At 36.6% G+C, this 24,503-nt stretch overlaps 1 protein-coding gene across 3 annotated transcripts; it reads right to left on the bottom strand.

Moving 5' to 3' along the window:
* Positions 1 to 1,588: 1,588 nt before the first annotated feature.
* On the bottom strand, positions 1,589 to 23,922 carry Patr-1 (Protein associated with topo II related - 1). Of its 3 annotated transcripts, none has more exons than XM_085956811.1 (16): positions 23,805 to 23,922; positions 23,275 to 23,365; positions 17,723 to 17,797; positions 16,586 to 16,794; positions 14,907 to 15,044; positions 14,387 to 14,530; positions 13,776 to 13,991; positions 12,945 to 13,217; positions 11,233 to 11,580; positions 10,496 to 10,651; positions 9,338 to 9,452; positions 7,774 to 7,904; positions 6,973 to 7,224; positions 6,541 to 6,879; positions 5,502 to 5,795; positions 1,589 to 4,705 (listed from the first exon to the last, which is right to left on the bottom strand). In XM_085956811.1, exons 1-16 carry the CDS (start codon positions 23,841 to 23,843, stop codon positions 4,472 to 4,474), a joined length of 3,054 nt encoding a protein of 1,017 aa, XP_085812937.1. In that variant the 5' UTR covers positions 23,844 to 23,922; the 3' UTR covers positions 1,589 to 4,471. The 3 variants fall into 3 exon arrangements, with proteins under 3 accessions (XP_085812937.1, XP_085812939.1, XP_085812938.1); XM_085956813.1 differs by having other exon boundaries at positions 10,496 to 10,648; XM_085956812.1 differs by having other exon boundaries at positions 11,233 to 11,577.
* Positions 23,923 to 24,503: the final 581 nt, after the last annotated feature.

Below are 24,503 nucleotides of genomic sequence, written 5' to 3'. Positions count from 1 at the left end.
TTAAAATTAATATATTATATTGGATTTTCTTATAAATATTCGTTTTTTATTGTGGTCAATATTTTCATTTCAATGTCAATTTCCTACTTTCAATAAGTAATAATATTCAATATTTAAAAAATATAATTAAATTAATCAAAAAAAAAATTATTCTTGATACATCTCATCGATAGATATAATATGATCCTCGCTCCGAGTCAAACACGATTGGAAGTTTTTCCGTTAACTATGTACAATTTCCAAATGCCCATCAAAATGGAGTGAGTTTTTCAAAATGTCTACTGATTTTTTTTAAATCATAGTAATGTATACATATATTTAAGAGGTAATTGCCACTATTTTATACCTAAAAAAATACTTAAGCATTACAGAAAATATATATCAAACTAGAAAGTCAGATTCAATAAAAAAATATAAACTAGTAGTAGAGTAGAGAAAAAAACCGTAAGCGCAATACATTAATGAAAATCGAAATTTAATTCATGCAAATATGGACAGGTGTTTATTTTAGCGATATTGCTAAATACACGATTACAGAAAATAAATACTGGCCAATGCATTCTATTTTTAAAGATACCGAATTCATAATGTGTTATGTTATACTTTACACTATTTTAACTAGGATGCCAAATGCTAACTTTGGATAAGTAATTTTTAGGAATGTAGATTCATTGCATCTGAAATTCTCACTTCAATTTGACAGGCATCGCTTCTATAAGCGGGGAGGATTTATAATAGATTTATTCAAAACACCGTTACATTTTTAAACATATATTACGGAACGGTATTCTATCGATATAATATAAAGGAAACAATACTAAAAACAAAAAACAACTATGATTATTAAAAACCTATCTTCACTGCCGTGCCGTCTTCACAGCGTCGCCTGCCGATCATCGTCAAGTTTAATTTTAAAAAAGCGCAACTCGAATCAACACAATCCAACGTCTTTGTAGACAACATCAAAGACAAAACTAGTTGATGAAATGTACACCAGAATCTATACACAAAACCTGCCAAGATAAAATATTTTTTGGTCAATTAATAGTCATTTGCGGTTGATAACTGATTGATTGTGATAACTGCAAACAGAAGATGGATTATTGACTTCACATTAGGAATATTATTATTATTCGACTAGACGCCAAGTTCAGTACTAAAAACAAAGTAATGGTGTCCAAAATATTATATGAATTATTATGAGATAAAAATGTTATAATATGTAATGTATATATAGTTCAAATATATTATTTGTATACATAATAATATAGTTGTATTTTGTCAGAATTTTCCATGGACATATTTTTAAGAAATAATATTATCATGTCATGGAAAACTACTGCATTCAATATACGACGCAGATAAGAAAAACTATCTAAAATCGTTTTGATCGAAAACATTGGATTGCGTTGTTCAAAATGTCTTGTCAACCATTACGAAATCTTCCACTAAATACATTCACCCGAGTGCAGTTGTAACGCATGTCTAAATTTAAAAAATAGCAGCAATGAGCGTGTTTTAAGACGTCAAGCAGAATTTAAAAAACGAGTACATATAATATTGAACTATCGAAATAAAGAATTATTTTCATACAGAGTTTTCGCTCGACCTGTTCCGACGAATCGTCACCGAAAGAAATAAGATAATTTGTAATCGCATCCTAAAGATAAAGAATTAACTTCACTATTGATTGGTTTTACAACCAGATTATTTTTAATTAACTCATAGTTTCTTTCATGGAGACTTTGGGCATGTCTTTACATGAAAGAAAATAACTAATCATTGCCTTGATAGTGAACTAACCTACTACACATATATTTAAAAAACGGTTTGAACAACTTTAAAAATTACTCGACTAAACTGCAACATTTCATCTTTGCCGATGTGATTTTGTCAGCATATACAAAACACACGTAACTGCGTATACTGTCGCACAAAGCATTAGTGCAAGATTATTGGTTAGAAATAAAAGCACTATTCCTTGTCTGATGTACAATGATATTATATGGCTTGAATATTTTGACACTTGCGATTGTGACGATTCTGGCAGAAGTAAATGCAATTTTGTTGGTATATCTTTGGGATTACATCGGTGTCAAGTTGGATTGCAGTGCGCATTGCGCCTAAGTGATGCCGTTATGTTTTTATATTGGATAATGCCATTATAACATACTGAAATTGTTGTGCAAAAGATCTATTTTAAGACATAAAATTTTCAAATCTCTAAGCCGGCTCTCACATCAAAACTCGTCTCACCTACTTGTCGAATACGTCGATGTGACATCATCGTTATTCACAATACACACTTTGCCAAATGGAGCCCCACAGATTGGTTGAATGCGACTGTTTCGTTTGCAAAAAACATCTGCTATTGCAATCGACAAGTTGCATGCTTCTCGGCTCCGAGTCGATGACGCCAGGACGCATATAAACACCTACGAATCGGTCATACCTATACCGGCTTGCCGCATTCAAATAGCTACACGTTTCAAAGGCTACGTGCGACTGTCGCTAGGTAGATATGCGCGGTCTTCACAAGCAACACTGGATCGCCGTTCTCGGAAGGTTTGATTTATGGATGTGCAGCACACGAGGCGAGTTTAGATGTGAGAGTCGACTTAAACTGATAAATGTGGAAAAAATCAGTTCAGTCAAGGCAACGTAATAATACAATGGAATCAACTGGTGTTTTAATATTATGATTTTAGTATATTTTACAAATGGAAACGTTGAAAATAAAAAATTGTGTCTAAAATTAATTGTAATGCATATTAAAAAAATTCATTATTCATGTATATTCAATTTCTAAATGCAATTATTATAAGAAAATTATCGTTTTTATAAACTACCTACATAAGGATTACAAAATTGCGAAATGTAGACGTATCCGCCCATCTTGGAACTCCAGTGACACTCCAGGATAACTAATGTAATATATTCACGATGGTCGCCTAAGCGAACCATCGGCCGTCTAGCTATAAATTATTCAATCATATAGTTAATAATGTTACGGACTTTCCTCTTTATCCTCACAAATCACATCGGTAAAATGAATGACAACGTTGCGTAAGCGTACGCGTTGACAGTTTACGGCTTGGAATATTAAAGAAAACCAATGAATATAATATTCCAAACCTTTCATGGCTAGTAATGATACATTTAGCTTGCGTAATTAGAAGTATAAAATGTGTTGTAGATTATAATTATTCATCAGTGATTTCTCGGCAATAGTGACCAGTTTCAAAAGGTACAAAACTAAAAAGAATTAATGAGGAAAAAATAATATGTAAGGCTTACGTGTACCTTTCAAGGATGGGGTTTTTAAACAGACATTACACCATCCGTATGTATAATTTTAGAATATATCTACCGCTTACTTTTGCCGAGAAAACAACTGTTACCTTTTTTCTTGACATTTACGGTGGGGTAGATATTGTTGTTACATTTATTACATACATTGCTAAATATACTAGTCTTTTTACTGTACTTTTCTCATAGAAGCACTAAGTCAAAAACACATTTACAACGAAACATGTCACCCACGAATTCTGGTGACATTCAAAGCCCATGAGTTTATTTTTGCTTTATAAATGGAATAAAAACAAGTTAGTACCACTTGACACGTGTCTGTTTAGCAGAATCGCGACACACGCACGGTGTGTTGTAAGTGTGTTTCAACCTTATATTACAATAATCTACTTTAGAAATCTTGTAAGCATTGTTTAGAATAAATCTGTCCATCCGTGCTAACTATTTTCTGTTTGATGTTTATTACGTTTTGTTTAAAATTATTACGTACAGCAATAAAAACTATGTCGAAGCAACGAGCCCAAATAACTACGATGGTCAGTCTCTACGTCAAATTATTTGATTTTGGATGGATGCAGATTAAATCCTTCAACTTTCATAATAAATCAAATACATATCATTTGTTTTATTATGATCAAATTAAATATTCAAAATCACATGTGCCAACATTGATATTCTCCGTTTGCAACACTACAATGAGAAAACAATAATTCAATATCCATCACGAATTACACTAGAATCAATTCAACGTTACTTTCTGTATGTGGATGATACAAAATCATGTTTTACAACCCATCCTGAACTTCCAAGTGAATCAGTATTACGGTATTATTACGGCGTACTTGGGTTACCGGGAGAGATTCAACATCAAGTTGTGGTATAGTTGTCTCATACATTTTCCTATTATAACAATTAGTATTTGCGTAAAATCACACCTCCATTGCATGGTATTCATCACCAGCGGCTCAATGCAACAATGCAAATATATTTTACGAGCCAAACGAGAGATTAAACGTCAGTATAACATTAAAGATGTTTTATACATAACCACATTATTAACAATTGCTTAGAATCATAGCATAATCAAATCAGTGGTGCTTCTCGCGTGGACTCGTACGGTATGCTTTACCATCCGGTCAGGGTTACAGTACTCTTTCGTGTTTTATGAGCCACACAATAGGTCAGTGAAGGCTTCGACTTCCGGGGCCGTAAGTCCAGCGATGAGGGCGGCCGGCAGCGGCTTCTGCATGGGCCGCAGGGGAGTCGCAGAGTGGGGGAGCGGCGGAGAAGGGGCCAATCGGGCAGAAACGCGCGCCAGACGACACCACGCGGCGGGTGCCGGCTGAGGTAGCGCGCATGCTCGCCACGCCAACTCGCTCAGCAGCGACAGACCCAACTGATTGACAAACATACAGTGTCTGATTAAAAAATATGTAAGGGTTTTTTCTAAGAGATACTGGCACTGTCAAAATAATCTCAGACCAAAAATGCAAATTTGCTTCAAATAAAACACAGTGCAGCCACTGCAAATTTAATGATCAACCTTCACTTTCATAAATAATATAAATGCTCCATCATAAAAGTGTCATCAGGTTATTATCAATTCATGTTTTACTCATAATCTCTGACGCAAAAGCTTTACGAAAAATAGACGTAGAATAACTATAGACGCGCAGCCCACCCTGATTATTTTCATTTTACGTTCAGTAGCCTACATTCTGTGCGACGTATTGTTCGTCTATTATTATTAATTCTTATTGTAATTACATAATTTTCAGAAAAGTAAAATTGTTTGAATCCTTTGGATTATGTTACTTTGACAAATAAATTTTCATTCGAATTTGGGCAACCAGCATTCAGAGAATCAGTAGGCAAAGCATGTTCCATGTTTAATAATTTTAACCGTCAGTCAATAGTGACGTTTTAGGATTACTTGAACATAAGGTATATTTAAATACCACTGAATAGTGTCCTTTAGGAATAACACAGGTAGCCATAGGGTTGAAGACATACAGTCTTTCATCTAAGGAAGGAAGTTATAAACATTTAATATGAATTTATGGATTCATTTTCAAAATAAAACTGTAGTTAAATATACAGTGCTCGAATCAAAAATACATTCCAATAATTAATTACAGAAAAATACAAGTCGCCATTCAACTGAATAACGCTTAAACCATAAAATACATTACCTGGGTAGTAATAAGAAAATGCATGATGCTCCTCTGCTGAGGTGCAGGGGTTGCGGAGCGGGGCAGAGTGGCCGGCGCCCCCTCTGTCAAAGTGAGGCAGAGGTCGGACACGGGCGCCCAGCCTTCCGTCCCTGACAGGTACTGTCGGAAGAGCTCGCTCAGCGGCGACAGCAGCGCCCAGTCTCTCCGCACAGCCGCGGGCAAAGTGCGCAACAGGCGAGGCCACAGCCTTCCTAAGGGGGCCCGCCACCTGTCCGTTGGTATTGCCTGGGTTAAGATACGCACCACCAGAGTCTGCAAAATTGAAAACAAATTAGATTACAATGGTCATATTTCTTCTTCTTTTTCTACAACCGTCCTCTCTACAGTCACCACACGATGCCTCCAAGAATTCCTGTAGCTTGTCAGTCTATTTGCGATATACCATTTCGCATTGGTTGATTGCCGCTCCAGCAAATTCTGGTTATATTTTGTACCATCACTAATAATAAGATTTGCCGTCATACTAATTAGACTGTTCAATTTATCGTTATTTAAATGAAACTGAATGAGACTTGGTTCTATTCATTAAATTCAAATTACCTCCCGCCCCCTCATCCGTTTACTTTACAGTGGACCCAAATGTTCACCGCTCGGACCGTTCATCTTCCTGAATAATGGCATCAACCTTTTTACTTTTAAAATTTGTTATTACATGTAAATATCTGTATTATTGTATATTCTGCATCCGTTTGAAAATGTCCCTTTGAAGCGGACGAATCCGGTGCTATTTATTATTAAACTAAGTGGAATGGTTTTATTGTAATTCCATCAACCATAAAAAATACAGAGGAATAGGGAAAAGGTTCTGGAATTAAATCAACATAAAGTAACATTGTTTTGTACTCAATTGTCTTTTCTAGACTTTTTCACACACTGCATTGTGACTTCACGTAACATGTGATTCTAACGTTTTTATTCAAGTCCGAATTAATCGATTCGAATTAAAATTTATTATGCCATTATGTTTTAAGATTAGTAAAAAAAACCAATATATAACCTTTCCCTTTCTAACGTTGACGATGGCGGCCAATTTGTCATCGTGAAGCAGTCCAGCCAGCAGTCCTCCCATGAGCTCGGTGTCGCTCTCCCCGCTAGTGACGACGGGTGTGGCAGCCACCCTAGGTCCCGCAGCAGATCCTAACGAGGGCGGGGCTGCTATTGACGAATTAGTTATAGTGATAGTTTCCCCGGCTTGTCTGCGGACGCTCTCGATTCCTCTTAAGAAATGATTGGACGGGACGTCGGCCGTCGATGACTCTTCCTCTGTGGACCCGTTTCTCTCCAACGCTTCACGTTGTTGTTCTAAAAGCACAGCTTTCTGTTTTTCTTCGCGCTCCTACATAAAACAAAGGAATATGTTAAATAACCCTCTCAATATTAAATTAACAAATTTTTGTGTATTCAGTTCCTTATAAATCTATCGACATACCTTTAGAACCAATGCATTGGCTATAGCCAAAGGTTCAGAGAGGTCTTCAACCTTCAATAATTGTCTATAGAGGGCTTCGATGGCCAGTAAGGTCTGTCGGGCGCCTCTGGAAGCACCGCCCACCGCTCCGATCGGGGCGGGTGTTGCAGTTCCACCCACTGACGACGTGGATGTGATGCTGGTGTTGCCAGACTCCTCGGGGCCTACTACTTCCATGTCGATTATCTTGCGGGGAGCTGTCACTGAACCACACTACAAACAGACAATATTGATTATAAAAATGATCATCATCATCCTATTCGACTTCATACTACAGGTGTCAATATGTTCTACCCATTGATGAATTTAACTTGGACGACTAATACTCATAGTTACCAATTTGAAACTGTACCACGACAAAAGCACAGTAAGTATTATAAGTAAATATTAATTGAGCTTATATTGAGTCTGCTGATATTAAAACAGTAAGTTTCACCACTGGGGGGGGGGGGCTGAGTCGCTGAAAATCGGGAGCCATTTTAAATTTCATAAGGTTCATCAATATATCAATGGTTCTACCCAAGGGACATGGGACAAAGAAGAAAAATTACCTCAGCACCATAAAAATGTCACTTGTTCTACAAACGTATAACACCACCCCATGCTGATATTATTCAGTTGTTGATGTCTACTTGGCAGATGTAGCCTGAAGCCAGTCTAAACACACTACTAGATTTTTTTGACTATGTGAACCTTCATTTCGTCTTCTGCAAGGACCCAAATTTTTCAACAAGAAAATAATAATTATTCTTATAATCTCACCTGCAATTTGCCGAGTGAGTTCTCAAACTGCGTAGGCACGTAATGCGGTCGGGGACCTTCTTTATTGACACTATTTGATTCACTATTGCTACGATTACTGTTGCGTCTCTCCCGACCTCCGTCACCAGCACCTGAGAGCAACAAACAGTACACACATCAATTATTCATGTTCATTATTATTTGTGCAGGCAGAAATAAAAATAATAAAACAGATGTAGGATCACCGATCACCATATAATATTAAATTTCTACTATACATTGAAGGCAAACAAACTGTAGATTTGACAGGTTGCATTGTTAGATAGAGAGTTCTCCATAAGGTTTATAAAGAACACAGAGTGAGCACTTGGTTCCTGGACCGCCCTGAGATGAGGAAATGGGCTGACACCCGCAAGAGAAGTATGTGCAACCTCAAATACAATGCGCACTATTCGGAGACTAACATTTCACAATGAGTGCATATTTTTGACATTTCACATCTTTTATGTTGTTTTAATGGTTATTTATGAAACAAAATTATTAATACTATAAAAAATAACGACACCCAAACACCTACACAAGTTTTGTCATTAACAGTGAACCAATTGAATGTGCGACCCATTAAAAATATTTAGGAACATGGGTAAATGAAAAATGGGATCAGTCTCAGGAAAAAAAACTAGAATTGAGATTGCCGAGTGATTTTCTCAAAATGAGACACATCCTTAGACCGTAACCTAGGTCTGAGACTGCGTATGGTTCATTGTTATGATCTCTGAATTCTTTTCGATTGTATGGAAGTATGGACGCTAAACCAAGATGTCACAGAAAATTGAAGCTTTTGAGATATGGCTGTATAGAGACACATTCTCAAAATTCCATGGACTGATCGGGTGACAAATTTCTTAGTCAAAAGTTCTCAATCGGGTGAGAAAGAACCAAGAAGTTCTGCATAGCATCAAAACCAGAAAACTACAGTACCTCGGCCATATTATGAGAGGACAAAAGTACACCATTCTCCAACTTGTCATCCAAGGAAAGGTCAACGTAAGCGTAGCAAAGGACAACACTGCATTTCGTAGCTTAAAAACCTCCATGATTGGTACGAGTGCAACTCCACTTAACTGTTCCGAGTAGCAGATGATAAGGCTAAGATCGCCCTAATGGTGGCCGACCTCCGCCAGGAGATGCCACAATAAGAAAAAGTGGTTATTTCAATTTCAAGTATTCTTTATGCCCCCAAACATATTATGCTTGATCATATTATCTGTTCAGTACGATGACTTCTATATTCTGGCTGATACTTCATCACAGCCATCTGGGGAACTAAACTTCCCCTTTTATTTTCACACATATTTCTACGCCCGTCTTCCGCTTCCGTCCTTTCATGCTACTTACAAAGCTCTGGTGTTGCACCAAGATAATAGAAGTCGGAGTTTAATAAATATTCCTCACGATGAAAGTTTTTTTACACAAAGTAGATTAATACGGGGATCATCATATAACCAGAATTTCCTTATACATAGTCATGCCAATAACGAATGTTTCTACGTTAAAATGAATGATAAATGACATATTGTCTCACCGTGGTATCTATTATTGTTGAGATTTTGCTGACTGAACGGATGATTTTGTTGGTTCGCCTTGTGAGCTTCTTTCACCTCCAACTTTTCTTTCTTCGCTTGCCTATCCAGGAACACCTTTAACCACAAAACAGATTAATAAATAGAATTCCGATAGGCTATTCTCCAATTCACTACATTTTGATGCAGGGTTTTGAATATGTGAGTGTGTCCTATGAAAATGAACCACACATTATAGACGTGCAATGGTGTATGTTGCAACCTTCAAATACACCAATATTGTATGAGCGTCAGCGCATAAACTAAGAGCACTTGTCAGAACGAAGGATAAATGTATTCTTTGCACTTCTTTGAGTTTATCCCATATTCTTCCACACTCGAGATCGGTTGCCTTTTACTCCACACCCGTTAGATATTTCAGTTCCCATTATTTCTGAGTTCCCTGCCTTTAACATATTTTCATGATACAGATTAATGCAAAGAGTTTGGAAAAATAACAAGGGAACCTAATATTACCAAACAATGATACATCATCGAGACATGTGATAGATACTATGTCGAGGATTAATTTGACCAAAAACATGCCTGTTTAATTATATTTTGCACCATTTTGTATCTCCTGACTAAATAGTGCGTAGGAATCCCAAAAGACAGCATTTGAGGGGGCGAAAGAAGCACCCTTCATCTCTACCTGATATCAGTTGGATAACGACCATCATGAACACAAATTACAAGAGCAGGCTCGACAATGAGAAATGTAATTTTAATTTTTTCGTTGAGTCGCTGCCAGAACGGAACAATTTCAGTTTCAGTTTGACACAACTCTATGATTGGGTGACCCCGATTGGCTTTTGAGTACAGCCACTCGTGACGTACCCTGTCAATGCCATCAGTATGATATTTATTTTCATACTGAAAATTGCCATTTTGTAAATATAACCAGCAACTTGTTAATTTTTGTCTAAATGCAATCTACAATCGTTTAGAGTAAGATTTTAAGTAAGAAAATAGGAAGACGGTTCAGTATAGATGACCAATAAATATTTCTTGGCTAACTTATAATTTTTAACACAAACACACAACCAATCTAATGAAGCGTCAGGATAATCAAATTGGTATCTGAATCGTTGCATGTAATTTTATCCATGTATAGTATTTACCGTATAATAGTAGTCATCCTGATATGGCGTCCCAGTGTTGAGCTGCAGAAGTTGAATGTTGAGGAGCCACTGCTTCTCTCGATTGGACATCAGGCCTGAGTATTGATCATCCGGATTAGCGCGGTTCCTCTGCTGCTGCATGTTACGAGAACCCTGCTGCAATAAATGATCGTACAATGAAGATAAGACTTATAGAACGTTCCGTCACATTTTCTACATCCCTGTTTTTACTGATAAGCCTACTGAAATCCCGGCAGTAAAGTCAGTGTCGCTATGGACCCCAATAGCACGATAAACTGAGGTTTGTCGTGGAGAAGGTAACGCTCCTGTCATGACCATGTATAATATATAATACATTGTGTCCTCACCGGGATCGAACCCGGAGCTCCTGGATGAAAGGTCAGCACCTTACACACCGCACCATGAGAGCCGCTTGTACAAATAAAGTTTTTTTTTTGTTTTTACGAGAAATGGATGTTAGCCACTCTACTCAACCTATTAGGTCCATAGGGTCCAAACACATTGAAAAACAACATATGAATTTGCCAGATCCGGAATTCGAAGCCACCTTAGCCATTCACAGGCGCAACGTAATATATATATTATTATCTTGATTGTACTTCTTTATGCATTACTTCTTTTTCTTTGTACTGTTTCACATCATGTTTTGAATGTCCTTAATTCATAATTTCTAATAGTTCAATTAACAATAGGTAGAAATGAAGTGTTTCTCTCACCGAATTGTAGTATCTATCGTTGGGCTCCTGGTCATGTCGGTTGAAGACTCGGTCGAGCTTCTGCAGCATGGGGTGAGTGTTGTGGATCAGCTGAATGAGATTCTCCGTGTTAGTCAAATTCTTTATGACCTGCTCCAGTGCAACCATCCCGTTGGCGTCGGTCGCGCCCTGACTAGCAAACGGACGGTTCCCGTTGTTGGGCTGCTGCTGCTGTTTGATAGGCGGGGGCTGGGGCTGCCGCACCAGCCCCTGAAGATGCGGGAAGTGATGCTGACTGTTGGGCGGGTGCGGGTTGCCCGCTTTCTGATTCATCATAGCCTGCTGCGGCGCCTGATTAGGGTTAATCTGCTGAAAATTATGACAATACAATTATTATGATCTTTCAATTTGAAAAAAAGATGTTCAAAACCACAAACCTTCTATGCTACATGAAAGTACAGATTTATTTATTTATTTAAGAAACAGTGTGGACAGAACAAATCTAAATTCAAAACGTACACAACATGAGAATTACATTATAACAAATATAGCGCTCACAAGATAGAAGAAGAGAATATATAAAATAATAATAATAATAAAAAATAATAATAATAAAAAATTAAATCATAGGTACTTTATACAATTTTATATAGAAAAATATAATTTCAGATACAAAATACATAGCACTTCACCGAAAATGTCTACGTCTTTGGGGAGCGCATTGACTAGTCTTGCCCCCCTCGCTAATGGTGCCTGATAGGCTTGACACGAGGATAAATCATGGCTGCAACCACGTAGGTAATTGACAGGCGCATGCAAATTCAAATTCATTAGGACACCAAGATTAGAAACCATCCCTCGCGATAGCAGGCAAAAGTGTTTCAAAAGTAAAGTAGAGTAAAGAAAAGTAAGCATGCCTTGTAGAAAGGCAGTCGAAAATAATCATTCGAATTATCGAAAGGAAATGGTTATGTCTTAAAATAAAGACATCGAACTAATTTCTTCTGGACGCGTTCTAAAATAAGCTTATTCGAAACCTCATAAGGACACCAAATAATCGACCCATATTCAAGAATGCTACGCACTAATGAGACGTAGAGTGTACGTAAGACATTTGGATTATTGAATGGTTTGATGATAAAAAGATTACTGAGTCTAATGATTAAATCAGCTGTTGCAGTGCATATTCACTTGAAACAAACTTCACACGTGTTGTGAGATTAAATTATCATGACTATGCTGAGATACAAATAAATCATGCTAGCATTACAAGTGTAAAAGATTTTTTTTGCAATGAATTGTAATATTTAGATAAACAATCATATTCAATCACAAATAAGTAAATAACTGAAGCAAGAAAAACAAGAACAGACCACCATTTTACATAAAATGTATTCAGTGCTACCTTTCTATAGATTCAGGAATCCTATCAAGTAGTTAATACACAATTGTATGAGTAATTGATTATCATTGTAAAGTAATGACAGAATTTTGAGGTTAACCGATTGTCAATACTTGTGAAATAGTAATAATTGTACCATAAAATGACAACATCGCGTCTCGCTCACTTTTGAAAAATGACAGGAGACATAGAGAGACAGTCAGCACTTTTACGTGTAAATAGTTATTGTCATGATAGTTTAAAATACATACTATTGCTGCCAGTAAATCTTTGCACGTGTACAAGCGCTATAAATATGACTGCTAGAAAAGGATTGCAGAAGTACTCAAACCTGATTAATCTGCGGGGGGCGATGAGCGTTGGGTGGGCGGTTCATCATGAGGTGTGGCGCCATCTGCAAGTTCTGTCCCATGACGTTGTTGACGTTCTGCATGGGCGGACCCCCTGCCGGGTTGATCTGGCGCAGGGGGGGCGGCATCTGTTGGAGGGGGTGGATGTTGTTGAGTGGCATGCGTACATTGGCCAGCATGCCTTGCGGAGGCTGCTGCCACATGTTCTGTCCCTGCCCCTGCCCTTGACCTGGCCCCTGCTGAACCGGTTGGTTCTATATAGTCAAAAGTACAGTAAAAAACATTAACGGTCTGGTCTATTGACATATTATTGAACAAACACTTTAAGGTACATTCACACAAGTTTTATGTGTTATGAATTTTTTTTAATCTATGTCATCAACATAAGGCAATCGAGGCCACCCAATAGTGTTTAATGAAATCAAATTGTAACAAAACACACGATTTACATTTTCATGGGTCTATGGTGCAATCAACCAAAATTCTATCCGACGTGCCTGTCTTATGATGTTCCATCCCAGAGTATCGAGACGTCCATATTAATACAAGTATACAATAGATTTAATTAACTACACTTTTGTATTTGCTAAGGAATTGGGCACCTAGGATCATTGGATCCATCACGTAATTGGAGGTCTTCATCACACATGCTTAGCATTCACGGCGATAGACTTCTCCATAGACTTCCTGCCGTCCAAAAAGGTTTTATTTTTAATTTTACCAGCATAGTAGTCGCAGTGAAGCAAGATTTTAATACACCCTTAAGATTCACTATGAGGAAGAAGTAGGAGAATGGTGAGAGGATAATCTACCTGATTTTGGTTGTGCAGTGGATGATGAAGATTGTTCTGTTGCTGCTGCTGTTGCTGCTGTTGTTGGTGCTCAATGGCCTGCAGACTTCCCGGTTGAGGCGGAGGCTGCTGAGGTTGGCCCTGTCCCGGCCCCTGGCCTGGCAACTGAGATTGCGGCTGGGGAGGACGCGGCAAGACCGATTGAGGCATCATCCCGTTGGGCAGGGGGACCATTTGCTAATCAAATGACACAAAAAAACTCTTTCAAACTATCGATTTATCGTTGAATTTTTGACATCGACAAGTTTATTCATACACATTCTAATTGATTGTTTGTATAAATGTCGCAGAAAATGATATATTCTTTCTCAAATCTAGACACTTAAATGGGTATATATTATGATACTGTCAATTGCTCGTCGTTCTGCAAGTCGATCAAATCTATCTGAGGGATGTTGAAAAATAATGCCCATACACAGCACGTTCGAGCTACAGATTGAGCCTGCAGATCAACACGTAATGGTGGTCATACAGATATCTCTTGTAGATAAATCTACTGCACCCATAGATGAGCAGTATTGGCATACAATATGGGGGCACAAAATGACAACATTATGGAAATAGTAACTCACGTTATAGTTGGGGAAGTGGTGCGGAAGATGCGGCGGCGGTCCTCCAAAGCCGGGGGGCAGGTGCGGGTGGGGGTGCTGATGCTGATGGGGTAGGGGCATGGGGGGACCCGAAGACGGAGCCATCACACCGGGAGGGAATCGCGGCTGAAATAATAATTTTTCTTTTTAACATTACTTCATTATTGCCAATATCTAAAAAACATAGAAAATTAGCTTTGAAGTTTTTACCTTTCACATTTTGTACTGTGTTTTCGAAATATATTTAGATATTGAAAGAAATTTTGACTTGCATTTGATGAGTCATGCATATGAAATTTTCGCTACATGTACTATGAATGATAGACTATGAAACGTAGTACATACTTAACTCATAACATGTAATTTTGAACTTGTAGCGGTTTAATTGCGGGAGTGCGATGTATCAAATGTGATCAAACCCAAACTTTATTATTGCTAGCAAGCCTAGCTGATGTCATTTTGACAAGTGACATTAACTGTGCGATTGCTGCAATTGACTAACCTGATAGAACGGCATGATGAGGGGCATCTGGTGCTGGACATGAGGGGGCGGCGGCTGAGGCTGTTGCCTCATGCTCCTCTCCAGTTCCTCGACCGTGCAGGCATTCTTCAGCCAGGTGCCCGGATGTGGGGCTTGGCCCTGCAACACATTACCACACAAAGACATTGAAAAAAAACGATGGAAGCGGAAAAACAGTGTTTTTTGTTATTTAGAATTCAGGGGTTCATAAACTTTTTCATCAAATTGACATAAAAACTAAAAAACAAAGGCAAAAATTTAATTTTATTTAATTATTTCATTGTGTAAACTTATATTTTTAAAACTAAACATACATTATTACTCTTATTAATATACTAAAAAATAATATTTAATTTTTTCACCATGTGATTTATGCAATTGTTTGTTTGAAACTAAATCCTGCAATCTAGGCTCATATTTTGAATATGCAAAACAGATGCGATATGATTGAATGCAATTGCAACATTATCGGACTCACAGTGGTGATTTGGGGTTATATTTTTCAACAGCTATTGAACAACACATTTGACAGCTAACAACACAACAACTATGGCAGCGGCGCGCCCGTAACTATGCTGAACCACCCTCACTTCGCATATCCGCATACACAAATAATGTCTTACCATTCATTCTTGCCAGAGGGTATTTAATTTTAAATGTAATTTGTAATATTCGATATCAAGAATAAAAAATAATACAGATTTAACATAAAGCTCACCGGACACATCAAAAGGTCACGCGGGACATAATTGGCCCGCGGGACACACTTTGTGAATCCCTGATTTAGATGAAAAAATACAACCTCTTACCAGATTTTTATTGAGAAATAGATGTTAACCACTAGCTCTACATATTAGGTCCATGCTCTGGGTAACAACACATTGAAAAACAACATGATCAGACACAGGATTCGAAAAAACATTTATTGATAAATAGTAAAACATGTAATTAGTGGTAAATGGCTATTTGACATAAGTAGATGGAGCCTGGTAGATATGGCCATAAAAAAAGTTGCAAATTGTCAGCAAGTTCCATCTGCTGGCCACTCCATGGCGACCTATGGGCAATGCATCGTTAGCTGTAGCCAACACCAGGAAAAGGGCGAGCAATTGGCGCTATACAACTGGCCTCCTCGGTAAGAAAAAGAGATTCACACGTGGTTTAGGCGACCCGAAAGTGCTGAGCTAACGACTTTGCCTGCATAAAACCAGTGGATTAATAATACACCACAGCAGCCTCGAGCAATAACTGCCTCTGTAATTAGATTATCCTCTAAATAGGGAATAAGCAAATACAACATATCTCACAAAAAAGTAACACACCGCCCACATAGCCTGGAAGGCAAACACAATAATTGAGCCCATATCCGGAAAACGAGCGTTATCCTGAAAACGGCGATCAGAGATATTGGCAGTCAAACATTTCAGTTACGAATAAGCAGCGTGCAACACGTGGTCAGTTTAGACTGTCTACTGCCACCTCTTGTTAGAATATCAAAGTAATATTTGGTGAGTGCATGCATAGGTGTATGCCGCGTAATTTAAACCGATTTACCAAAAAACAGCGTTATCACGATAACACTCGTTTTCCGGATATGGGCTCAATTTCCCTTTCTGACATCAAAAAATCTCGAATTGAAATAATAGAGGAGTCGTTCATACCTGCGTCACGTTTTGCTGCAGGGGCGGCATAGCCATCGGCGGTGGCTGTTGCAGGATTTGCTGCATGGGAGGTGCGTATCCGGCGCCGGCCGCGTTCCTCTTGGGCGGGGCTGCGTTGGGTTTGTTCTCTCTCGCCTTCTGCTGAGGGGAGTCTCGCGGAGAGTTGTAATCGTCATACTCTTCCAGCACCAGGTGAGACAAGAATGCCTCTGCCAAATCGAATATGAATTAAAGAAACCGAAAAAAAATTGCATCTAGAATGATATTGTTGCACAGAGCGATGAGTCCAGGCTTAAAGCCTGGCAGTATTTTTTCTTATATCTTTTGTCATATTGTATTTGCATTCTATTTGCTTCCTCTTGGATCTTGCAATAACAGTTAAAGGAATTTATTAGTATCAAACTATAATAAAAAAGTTCTACTGGGCTCCCATTTGGTAGGTAACAATACTTATTTATGTTCATTGAACTAAGAATAAAAACTTTAAAAGTCAGTTTTTGAAATTCAATTAAACGCTATATAGTAGTTTAGTATGCTATGAGCGATCCAACAAAAATGGCACACACTTTTTCAGTCATACTTATTTATTTTTGTTGAATTAAGAATGCATAATATTACAAACTTAAATGTTGATGACTAGTTTTTAAAATTAAAGCCCTGCTTAAACCAAACCATAATAGAAAAAAATATACTTCAATCTATTAAACACCTAAAATTCTGTATAGTTTAATGGCATAATTTTAGATATTTTATGGATAGACAAATATTTTTTGACCATTATCTATTATGGCTCGGTGTACGTAGGTTTCCATTGAATTTTAAAAACTAACTAACACTATCTGCATTTTGTAGTCTTAGTTCAATGAAAATAAACAATACGTATGACTGACAAGTTTAGTGTGCACTATTAATGTTGGATCATAACAGCTCACCTCCACCTTTCGCCACTGTAATATTCCTAGCTAATAAAAATACACAATGCACACCGTAATTAGCGTAATTAATAACCGAGCGGTACCACTATAATTATTATAAAATTTCCACTGAACTTTAGACTATTATCTCACGGAGACAGTTTCCTTATTTAGTATATCTGCTTATAAATTTTTTAATGATAAAACATATAAAAGGTCTCACCGAGATCCTGGCCCTGTTTGTCGTTCTCCGAGAGTAGGAGCTCTTCGTGCTGCTGCTCCCAGTCTCCGTCTTCTCCTAAGAAAAATGAAAACACGATTGAACTTCCATGAATTGAACATACCACAATCAAGAAACTGACATACAAATAGAATCAACATTGCGAACCGTAATAAAATCATAGTACAATACTGTAATCTATTCAAACCCTCTCCAGAAAAGTGGTGTAATCATAAAATCTCCATTTTGAGATGGTGGTGATTAAACACGACATTAACGAGTTATCACAATAGCACTCTTATTCAAGAGAAAGACAATTATACTACAGTTCGATGCACATACACTTTAACTTTTAACATTCAGTTCTCGTAAACACTGAGGTTGATTACAAAGTAATATTATATATTTGTCGACCACCATTTTTTATACTGTACTACTAATTTTTTTCAATTTGTGTATAAGTCAGAGTATGAACCTAATAGGTTGAGCAAGTGGCTGATATCCATTTCTCGTAAAAACAAAATCTGTTAATACAAACCTCTATTCTGTGGAGGCCCATATGATTCTATTAGGATCGGACATGGTCGAATAATAATAAACAAAAAAGGAATAACTGATACCGAAAAGAAGAAATTACTTTGTGAGATGATAGAAACTGCCGACATCAAATAAAAATTACATAATATGTATTCATATTACCTACTACGAATGATTAAATTCTATGCATGCAGTGAATAGACCAATATGCTGACTTCTCCAACAGAATAACCTGACTAACATGACGCTGCTCAACCAAAATGATGACAAGGCGAAAATAAACGAAATGACTACAGAGTATAAAACTTACTATAATCATCTGTTTATCAACAAACTTATCAATAGCAGGAAATCATAACAGCTTGCATCAACATTTGTATAAGCCAGATCACCGCTGTCCAACTCGCGGCCGCATTTTTTTGCGGCCCGTGAGCTGTACAGCAAATTTTTCATCAAACATTGGGGAGAGAATTACCCATCATACATTAAAATAAGAAAACATATCATTATAATACTAGATATTAAAAATACTTTATCAAAACAAATAAATATACTGCTTAATTTTTCCAGCTTGAAAAAAACATAAATTTGTTGATGAGAACTAAAATATTGCATTACAAATAAATAAATATGACTAATTAGTTTTCATTTTGTTTATTAAAATATAGAAACAGCTTGAAGGACTCCAGGCTTGAAAATTTAATTAGACTTGCCACAACAAATGTTGATATAGACATAAAAGAAATTGTTGCTCAACAACTAAGGCCACAATGCTCCCATTAAATAACTTACAAGTACGTATCGTCGGTCCCTATTAAAAAAGTCGGATCTGCAAAATGCTATTTTTCAGTACGAGCAATCAAAGATGTTTATCAAATATCCTTTGTGACCTATTGCTTGCCATAATGAATAAAAATACGGGTTATAGAAACTTTTCTAAACGTTTATAAAAACATCCGTCTGTCCGGTGAACATAGCAGCAACTGTCAGATCCGACGCATCTTGCTCACCCACGCCCAGCCAACAATGTCAGTTGGTAAGAACCGACATTGTTATTCGGACACTCTCGGTAGATCCGTCATTTTTAACTTGAGTATCTCGAAATTTTTCAAACAAACAAAAAAAACTGTGATTGTGGTATAAATGTTTAAAGTGTTTAAATAACTTTTACGTAATAATCGAAAATGACAAAATTTCAGATCCGACTTTTTTAATAGGGACCGATGGTATAATCCTTGTTTTGTAAATGTAATTAATTTATGATGAATAAAAATTTTTACAAAAAAAAAAAAACTTATCTAATAATTTTATTGTTTTTATTATTTCTAGTTGTGTTATTTTTGATTTCTTTTTTGTATAAAAAAACCCTTTTGAATTGACATTAACTGACTTTTCGTTTAACTATCCTTTTTGGCCCCGAAATGTTTACTAAAGAAAAAATGGCGGCCTAAAAGAAATTGAACAGCGCTGAGCCAGACGATTATATAAAAAGTTATTGCTAACGATATATTAATATTGATAAATATCATTGTACTTCAGCATCATTATTATCAACCTGCAGGTCTATTCCAACTACGCCTACGGCCTATTTATTACCAAGGGTTAAGATAAAGAATCATTTATTGTGATTATCTGTGCATTCGCAAAAGGTTAGAATGTTCGCCACTTCGTTTCATAGACTAGATAATTTCACGTTGGGTTGAGCTAATGGCTAACAACCAATCCTCTAAACAAAACAACCGAAAGGTAGTCTTAAAAGCCGCTGTATCAGTGTTATAGATAAATTCTGCGGCAGTACATGGCGAGCTATGCACAGGATCAAGAGGAAGGACATATACAAGAAGCTATGCTCAACTTTGCATTAATCACAGCTTTAGCAAGTGCGGGGTTGCTCGTAGGTGTGATTTGAAATTTGCTACCATAAGAAAAACCAAACTCGTCCAAACTAAATCAAACCGATAAAACCATAAAATGTTGGTATGTTGAAATATTTTGAGTCATGTTTAGTCCAATTTAATTCATTATACTCTTCAATCTGGCAAAGGAAAGTCAGTATAGAAGTAAAAAATAATTTTTCTAATGCAATATTTCTGGGAAAATAATATTTCATTAGCATGTGTGTTGACTAAACGCAAACTTACAGTAAAGTTATTCAAAATAGGCAATATTTAATTGACGAATGCTGGTGATAAGGCAATAATGTAATTATTATTTTACAAAATACAGTGTATAGCGTAAACTTTTTTTTTACCTTGTCCGATCCTAATAAAATTATGTGGGCATCCACAGAGTGAAGGTTTTGTGTTAATAGATTTTGTTTTTACGAGAAATGAATGTTAGCCACTTGCTCAACTAATTAGGTCCATACTCTGACTTATATACAAATTTAAAAACAATATGTGTAGACTCCGATTTCTATAAGCTGGCGTACACGTCATCGCGTCGCTAGCGTCGCATTGACGATGGAGTTGGCGGGGGGGCGGACGTAATGCAGTGTTAAGATGCTGAAGCGGGGGGAATTTAGGAATTTAGTTCCACTAATTCATAAAAATAACCATGATGACGTGTATGCCAGCTTATAGAAATCGGTCTCTATTTGCCAGACCCAGAATTCAAACCTGGGACCCACGACGTTATAGGCCGACGATTAAGCCGCGCGGTCATCGTGTGTGTCAGTAGTGTATTTAGTGATCATTATTCATACAGTGTACTAAATTGCTAAAGGTAATGTATATTATGTAATGATTAACATGATTTCTAACTTACCAAATTAACATATATTTTACACATGCGTCGACTGATGTAGTTGCAATGCTTGCGATTCGAAAAATATTGTCCAAATGCTTCTATCCACAGTGCGTTTATTTTTGTTCAATGAGTGATAAAGCAACCATTACATTATTTAAAGTTTATATTAACTGTTATAGTTTTCATACTTTCACCATTGTATATTATAAAAATAGTTAATAATTCACGGAAAATTATAATTTTAAAAATATCAGACCGCCAAAAACTACATTGCCATCCAATTGATTGTTTAACTAGCTGGAGGGCAATTCTTAAAATATGTTAATACAATAAAAGAAAATCGCCTTACTTCAGTTTTGTATGAGAAATTTTACGTTTGCTTCGATATGGTTTCAATATATACACTAAAAGCTATGGAGGTTTTTGACTTCGACCGCTTGACACCAGAGGCTAGTTTGTTGCCGGCGGCTGGCCATTTTATTATTTTGACAGATGCGAATGTCAAATTACCAAACCGTCTAATATCGCAACACTTCTGTTATTACTTGTATTTCTCTTTTAAATACAGTCGAACTTGGCGATTACGAGGAAGATGGGACCGACTGAATTTGCTCGTTATAAGCATTACTCGTTATATCAGAGAATAGGTATTTTTAAATGAGCGGTCACATAACACAAAAACTCGCAATTCAAACAAAAATACACAATTAGAATTTTTCTCGGAAACAAGCATGGCATTCATAAACTACAAAACGTCTTTTAAGAAACAACACCGCATAAGTCCCCATTTGGCGGTTTTGAGTTTTGAATAACATTCGGTAGGTAAAAAAATCCTACACCGTGTTCCTTCTATGAAAAAATTCTTTTTGAATGAAAATTTTTTTTTTTTTTTAACTAAACACAAAAAAAATGAGTTAAAAGGTATCAATTTTCAATTTTTTGAGACGTTTTTTGTTTCCTCTGAAAATTTTAATTAAATGACTTCCGCGGTGTTGTTTCTTAAGCGACGAAAAGAAGTTTATTGTAATGAACGCTGGTAGGTGCCTACTGACTTCAGCTTAGATTTTTTACATGAAATTTCAACCATATGCGTGGATACTTTTTCAATGTTGTCGGCGATAACACCAATTAGGTACTTAACTTACACTTAACTACGTTCATGACACTAGTTACTGGTGTCATAAACGTAATCCGATCCCGGAGGCATTCGTCTAGTTGGGTATTATTGTTTAGGGTCGAAAATATTTTTAAACGACTATTAACAGTTTTATGAAACATTTTGACGATATTTTTGCTCGGTATATCCGATAAGTAGCTCGTTATAAAAGTTAATAAATGTATGGAGAAAATCATAAACTAAAATGTCAACGAATGTTTCCTCATTACATCCGAGATCTCGCTATATCCATGATCGTAATAACCGAGTGCGATCGCACTCACTTTTTAAGCTGTCTCGCGTTTTTAAGCAAGGTGATGGTGTGGTAATGATGGGTAATGATGTGGTAAATGACACCCACGGTGGCCGCGCGGCTTAAGCGTTGGACTATCACGCCGTGGGTCTCAGGTTCGAATCCTGGGTCTGGCAAGTACACATATTGTTTTTCAATTTTTGTGTGAGTCAGGGTATGGACCTAATAGGTTGAGCAAGTGGCTGACATCCATTTCTCGTAAAAAACAAAAATCTGTCAATATAAACCTCTACTCTGTGGAGGCCCATATGATCCTATTAGGATCGGACATGGTCGAGAAAAAAAAAAAAAAAAAAAAAAACTGGTTATTTCTTCAAAAATTGAACCCCTGTCATTGCAATGCCATCTATGCATATTGTCCACAATCAGCTAGTTTTACGTCATGATGAACGTCAAAATTCTATACATCAGGCCCTCAATCTATATTGCGCAATCGTTAATTATTGGCATTACCAATAGTACGAAAAAGCTTATACTTGCTTTGTATAATTGTGCTTATTTTTAATACATATGTGTTGTTATACATTCATTCCTATGGTAACATTTACATACTTTATAATAATATGTACCTACAGGTGTTATCCTAATAGCTGTTTAATAACAATATTAATTGTACTGTATTATATATTTAAATAAGTACTGTCTAATATTTTCACAACCACACCCAAGCGACTCTATCCTTTTGATATTAGATAGCAATAGCATCACAATAGAAAAGTGAGGTTATGTACAATGAAATGCATTGTTTTTTCAATATCTTCAGATTCCAGGTATCGAATTAATTATAGTTTGTTCTCTCACCTGCTTCTCCGAATGTTTCATCATTAAGGGCATCATATTCGTCCTCAGACGCCTCAAGACCACCTCCCCCGTCATCTCTTTCATTCAAATTCTAAAACATTAACAATATCTATAACAGTCGTAAATGTAACTAGAAATACACGAATGTAACATGGTATCTGACATATTAGCGGAATTATATCATACTTTGTCAATTTATATCAATATTATCGCATTAAAAAACACATAAATAGCATTATAATGCCCGGTGGCAGTTGAGACGATTCGCTTGTCAGATGAAAAACTGCCAAGCAAAGTAGTTCAGAATACAGATATATTCGAAGAAAGTTGTCGTCTGGTACTCTGAAAATAATTTGTACACATATTTTCAGCTCTACCGGCGGTATTTTAGAGGATATTGAGATATAACGCGGACTTAAATTGATGTCTTTAAAAAAATGCATGGCCTCGCCAAGACAGTCGTTGAGCTTCGTTCGAAGGAAAGCTGATGAAATAAAATTTTGGATAATCCACCGGCTGTAATGACTTACCGATAATGCGGAATCGAAACCGAAAAAAGAATCTGCCATTTGATATTTTCTAAATTTCCTGATTTAAATGACATGGCTCGTCACGCCAAGACATATGTTACAATGGCGGACATTAGTTTTATTCAGTATTGCTGGATGAAATTTAGGAATCCCTATTTCGTTCCTTTACTAAATTAACGCGATTTTTTATCTGTAAAATAATACAATATACGACGATGACTACAAGTAACAGTGAAGAAAAACAAATTCTTAATACAACCTTATTTGATAATAAGATGCTGTCGTATTTATTTAAAATATGGGTGATAAATATTTTGATATGGTAGCACTAACATTACAAAACAGTTTTGTAATAATATTGTCTATGGTACATAATAAACTTTTTAAAATAATTTATTGGAAATACTTAAAATTTTATTGCTTTGAGTCGTCATTACTAAATACCAGGGAACACAAAACTAATGGTAACTGGTTTACCCTACTGGGTGTGTATAACAGGCTACGGATGTCAAGTGTTATTTTCAACAGTTATGCCGATATGATAATAATATGCATTAAAGTTTGTCGAGGAAATGTAACGTGCATTCAATATTCAGAGCAGTCGGCTTCCTTATACTTTTTTACGGCCTGACTATCATAAAGTATCCTGCTTCAAAACGTCCATGGTGATAGCTTTTACATTTCTATTTTATTAATCTG

This window comes from Rhyacophila brunnea, unplaced genomic scaffold (assembly GCF_057557595.1).
Source record: "Rhyacophila brunnea isolate RB1 unplaced genomic scaffold, BYU_Rbru_1.0 scaffold_6, whole genome shotgun sequence".
Lineage (NCBI taxonomy): Eukaryota > Metazoa > Arthropoda > Insecta > Trichoptera > Rhyacophilidae > Rhyacophila > Rhyacophila brunnea.
Note: the sequence above shows the minus strand (reverse complement) of the source record. Positions and strands in the feature narration are given on the sequence as shown.

Bases quoted from the DNA above. Each gene is read 5' to 3' on its own strand.
- Patr-1 (XM_085956811.1), bottom strand. From the start codon at position 23,843: ATGGCAGATTCTTTTTTCGGTTTCGATTCCGCATTATCG. The intron at 17,798-23,274 runs GTGAGAGAACAA...CATTTTTCTTAG, and splicing joins TGAAACATTCGGAGAAGCAG to GAGAAGACGGAGACTGGGAG. The intron at 7,225-7,773 runs GTGAGATTATAA...GTCTGTTTGTAG, and splicing joins ACTCACTCGGCAAATTGCAG to TGTGGTTCAGTGACAGCTCC.